General features: G+C 67.9%; 1 protein-coding gene across 1 annotated transcript; it reads right to left on the bottom strand.

Annotated features, from left to right (window-relative positions):
• Positions 1–6: 6 nt before the first annotated feature.
• On the bottom strand, positions 7–3,456 carry LOC118159864 (dynactin subunit 2-like; the record flags this gene model as incomplete). Its single annotated transcript, XM_035314407.1, has 12 exons — positions 7–105; positions 210–312; positions 427–498; positions 638–715; positions 1,015–1,053; positions 1,132–1,197; positions 1,276–1,423; positions 1,525–1,685; positions 1,772–1,870; positions 2,554–2,615; positions 2,716–2,812; positions 3,415–3,456. Coding segments are annotated over 12 exons (1,066 nt in total), but the record flags the coding sequence as incomplete, so codon positions are not given.
• Between the last annotated feature and the right edge of the window lie 1,112 nt (positions 3,457–4,568).

Here is a 4,568-nt window from a genome sequence, read left to right as displayed (position 1 = left end):
TGCTGAGGCTCACCTCTGCTAGCAGCACGGTGTTGTCCTTCAGAGCACCAGCTATCTCCTGCTGCGTGGTGTCCAGGTGCACAAGGACCTGCCCAAACTGTGTGGCTGCGAAGGAGGTGAACACTCAGCCGTGGAGGGCCCCCAGACCCCCGTATCTCCCTTGCCATGCCACGCCACTGTCCCCAGCATCCCCCTCCCGTGCCCCTCACCTTGCTCGTGCAGGTCCCTGAGGGTCAGCAGTCGCTGCACTACATCGGGCAGGCTGCTGGCCACGGGGTCCCAGCGCTGCATCATCTCATAGACCTGGTGGATCTGGGGCAAGGGGTGGAAAGCAAGAAAGGAGGGGCGTAAGCACAGTCTGCAGGGGGATTCCACGTGAGCCCCCCGTGCTGTGGTTGCTTTGGGGGCCCTCCCTGCTGCTCTCACCTTGCTCTGGGTGTCAGCATCTTGCACAACGGCCTTGTGCTTGGCGATTTCGTTCACCTTGGCCAGGACGCTCTGCAGAGGGGGAAAGTAGACGTGAGATCCCAAATCCAGCAGCGTCCACCCCCCGTTTCACAGCTTTTGCTGGTGCCCTCCCTCGGCTCTCCCATGGCCCTGCGCCACTCACCCCCAACCTCCCTCCGTCCCCCCTCACCTGCAGCCGGGCCTCCACTTGGTCCAGCACAGCCACGTCCAGGATGTTCACTTTGGCCTGGAGGATCTGCACGGTCTCCTGGGGAAGGAGAACAGGGTGGTTGGGGGGTGCCTGGGCACGAGGGAACGGCTTAGAGCTGCACCAGGGGACGCTCAGGTTGGGTATTGGGACAGAAGTTCTTCCCCGAGAGGGTGGTCGAGCAGCGGAGCAGGCTCCCCAAGCAGGGGGTCATGGCCTCAAGCCCGCTGGCGTTTGAGAAGCATTTGGACAACGCTCTTAGATTTATGGTTTAATTCTTAGTGTGGAGCCAGGAGTAGGACCCAAGGGTCTTCACGGGTCCCTTCCAACTCAGGCGATTCCAGGATTCTAGGACTCACCACAAGGCTGGTCCCCTTCAGCCCGACCAACAGCGGGTTCTGTGGGGAGGAAAATCACGTCAGTGGGGCAGGATGGAGAGCAGGGGAGTGGCAGGGCTGGAGCTCCCGGCCCCTTACCTGGCTGTCAGGCTCATACCGCACCATCGCCTCCAGCTGTGCCAGCCGCTTCTCCAGCTCCGCAATCTGGAAACGAGGGATACGAGGGCTGAGAGGGCAGGACAGCCCATTTTGGGGTCAAACTCTGTGATTCCACATGCTCACCTTGGCAGCCTGGGAGAACTGGTCCTGCTCCGGCCTCCAGTACAGCTCAAAGGTGAGCGTGTCCCCGGCGGGGGCTGGCGCCTTGGCGGGGCCCTTCCCTGCCGCTGCCTTCTTGCACTTTGCCACCTCCAGCTGCTGCAACAGGCGCCTGGGCGAGGGGAAAAGGTGGGCACGCTGCCCTGGTCCTGCCCCACGGGGATGTTGGCATCCTCCCCCTGCTGCCCCCCGCTTCCCAAGGCCCGCGCTTACTTGGCCAGGGCGCCTTCGGGGTCTGCGAAGTCGATGGCTGCGGCAGGGCCCAGCAGCTTCTCCAGGTGGCTGGAGACCAGCTGCTGCTTCAGGCCCTCCACCTGCCTGGCCAAGGCCATGGGCGTCAGCTCCTCCTCGGCCGCCGACTCCTTCACCGCGCTCTGTGAGGGGGGGGGGGGACAGGCAGCAGCGTCAGCCCCCGGGGACGGCGGGCCCGCAGCTCCCAGCCGGCAGGGGGGATGCTCACCTGGATCTGCTCCACCTCCCGGACCAGCTCCTGCACCTCGTGCTGCAGCCGCTGGTACCGCTGCTGAGGGGTCTCTTTGGCACCAACGCCCTCACCGAGCTGCAGAGAGATGAAAAGGGGGGGGGAGAGGGAAAGGACAGGGGGTGTCACGGGGGCTCGGGGCCTGCCCACGGCACCAGGGATCTGACAGTGCTGGGACACCGGGACCCAACTCCCCTCGGCGGTGCCAGTGCCTGTGCAAGAAAAGGAATTGACCAGAAAGAACCCAGCAGCTGAGGCCCCCTGCAGATGGGCAGCAGAAACGTCTCGTTTGCAGGGCCCGGCCCAGGGGACCTCAAGCCCCTTCTGCCTGCGGGGGGAGAACGCCGCCAGACGTCAGCGATCCAGGCTCCCTGCAGCGCTGACCAGGGACAGGACCAGAGTAAATGGGCACAAACCAAGCCTCAGATGCCTCTGTCTGATTACCAGGGAAAAGTGCTGCGCTGTCGGGGTGGCTGAGCACTGGCACAGCTCGCCCAGAGAGGCGGAGGACTTGGGGATACTCAAAAGCCACCCGGACGTGGCCCCGGGCAGCCAGCTCTAGGTGGCACAGTGCACAGAGGGTTGGACCACGAGGACCGAAAGGTCCCTGCCCACCTCCACCGACCTGACATCGTGACTCTGCTGCGTGATGTGGGGCTACGGGCAGAGCCACGGCCCTCGGCAGAGCCGCGGAGCCAGGCAGGGGCGTCCCTGGGGACGAGCTCACGCTGCGGGGACGTCCCCGTGAGCTCTGGACTCACCATTTCGTACTCCCCAGCCTCGTAGCCTGTCGTCCTCATCTTGCTGATGCGGTCAGAGAAATCTGGAAGGGAAGAGCAGGGGGGTCACCCCAACGCACCCAGGGCCATCCCTGGGGTCACCTCGGCGACCCGGGACCCTGCAGCTCCCCCTTCCCCACTCACCCACTCCCTCGGTGCCCAGGCGCTTGTCCTTGAACTTCTCGAAGGCGGCGTTGGGGTTGATGATGAGGTGCTCCACGCTGGTGCTGGTGAGCTCCTCCTGCGCACAGGACACAGAGCTAAGGACCAAGGAGGACTCGGGGCGTTCGCAGCAGGGCCGCCGTCTCTCCGCAGCCCTGGCAGCCTTTGGGGGCGAGGATGGGCAGAAACGGGGCCGGCGGCAGCCCCGTCCTCCCCCACTGCCCCCAGGATGGGGCACAGCCCCCCCAGGGCAGGAAACCCCCCACGAGGGCCTGGCCGCGAGGCGTGCCGAGGCTCAGCACCCTTGGGCGACGCCGGGAGCCCCGTGAGGGGCTTCCACCACCCGCAGGCACCGGGCTGCTGGCAGCTTGTGGGACTTGGACCCCTCCGAGCCCACTCCAAGGCTTCGCCGCAGACGCCGACTCGGGGCGGTCCTCGCCCTCCGACGCAGCGGGGCCCCGAGGACCCCCCTGCCTGCTCCCCTCTCCAGCCCCGGCGCCCGGCCGTGGCCTGAAGCGCTCGCGGGGAGCCCTGGCGCAGCGCAGACGGAGGAGGAGGGCTGAGAGCAGCGGGGGCAGCGCTCCGGCGGGGTTCTGGGGGGGCTGGTCCAGCTGCGGGGAGGGGCAGCAAGCGCCCGCGAGCAGAGCAGAGCGTTAGGGCAGCCGACGGACGGGCTCTTACCAGCTCCTTGCGTTTCCCAGAGGTGAGAAAGTCAGAGCAAGGTTAGGAGGAGAGGAAAGAGAAAAAACGGCGTTAGAAGGTTTGTCCCATGCGTGGCCCGACGTCACCCACGTCCCTCTGCCGCCGGGGCCGCCCGCCAGCCCTGCACGAGGGCTCAGGAGCCACGGGGGACACGGGGGGCCACCAGCACGGAGGCGAGGGCAACGACAGGGGCTGGGCTCCGGCACCCCGAGGCACCCGGGGCGGTGCTCGCGGCACGGGAGCGGGATGCGGCCGGGCTCCGAGGGCTCAGCAAAGCGTCTGGGGACGGAGGGGGGCTGAGGGCCTGCAACGCCGCCGAGCCCCGACTCCGCCAGCCTCCCTCCAGCTCCAGCTCTTCTCTTCCCGTCCTTTCCCAAGCCGAATGCCTGGCAGGTCCCTGCGGCTCCCAGGGGGAGGAGGACGGCCCCTGGCCGCGCTCCACCAGCCGTGCCCCCGTTAGCAGCCAGCACCGGCGGCCACGGCCCTGCTGCGGGGACGGGGGGGTCCCTGCGGCCGCTGGAGGCCACGGCAGCGCCCGGGGCCCTCCCCAGGGCTGCTGAGCACCCCCCCTCCGTCCTCAGCCAGAAGCAGGTCGCTGCCACGGCCCGGCCCCGGCCGGCTGCGCAGCCCCGGTCGCAGTCGCTGTTGGGGGGGGGGGGGCTCAGCACCGGGTTGCGGGGGGTGCCCCATGCAAAAACCAAACCCCAAACGGCATGCAGGAAAAAAAAACAGAAGCAGCAAGCGGGCTTACTTGTGCAAACTAGTGTCCGGGCAAGGTGGGGAGCAGGGAAGGGAAGAGCGGGGGGAAAACTCCGGTCAGCTCAGCGCGAGAGAGGCAGGAAACACAGGGAAGCTGCGCGAGGGGCTCCGGCGGGCCGGGGCCGGCTCCCGGCAGAGGAGATGAGAGCAATTAAAACCCCGGCGAGCCCTCGCCTCCTGCCCGCAGCTGGCGGGGGACACACCGGGGCAGGGGCGGGCGCGTCCGAGGCGCCGTCCTGTCGCCGGGGTCCCCGCCGGAGCAGTGGGGCGCGACTGGGGGTGCAGGCGCCCCGCTGCAGCCTGCCCTGCTGCCCGTGCGGGGACCCGGGGCTTCGTGGGGGGCTCCGCACCCTGTGGAGGCTCCTACCCCTCTG

The sequence above is a fragment of the Oxyura jamaicensis genome, unplaced genomic scaffold, assembly GCF_011077185.1.
Source record: "Oxyura jamaicensis isolate SHBP4307 breed ruddy duck unplaced genomic scaffold, BPBGC_Ojam_1.0 oxyUn_random_OJ72482, whole genome shotgun sequence".
NCBI classification, from domain to species: Eukaryota; Metazoa; Chordata; class Aves; order Anseriformes; family Anatidae; genus Oxyura; species Oxyura jamaicensis.
Note: the sequence above shows the minus strand (reverse complement) of the source record. Positions and strands in the feature narration are given on the sequence as shown.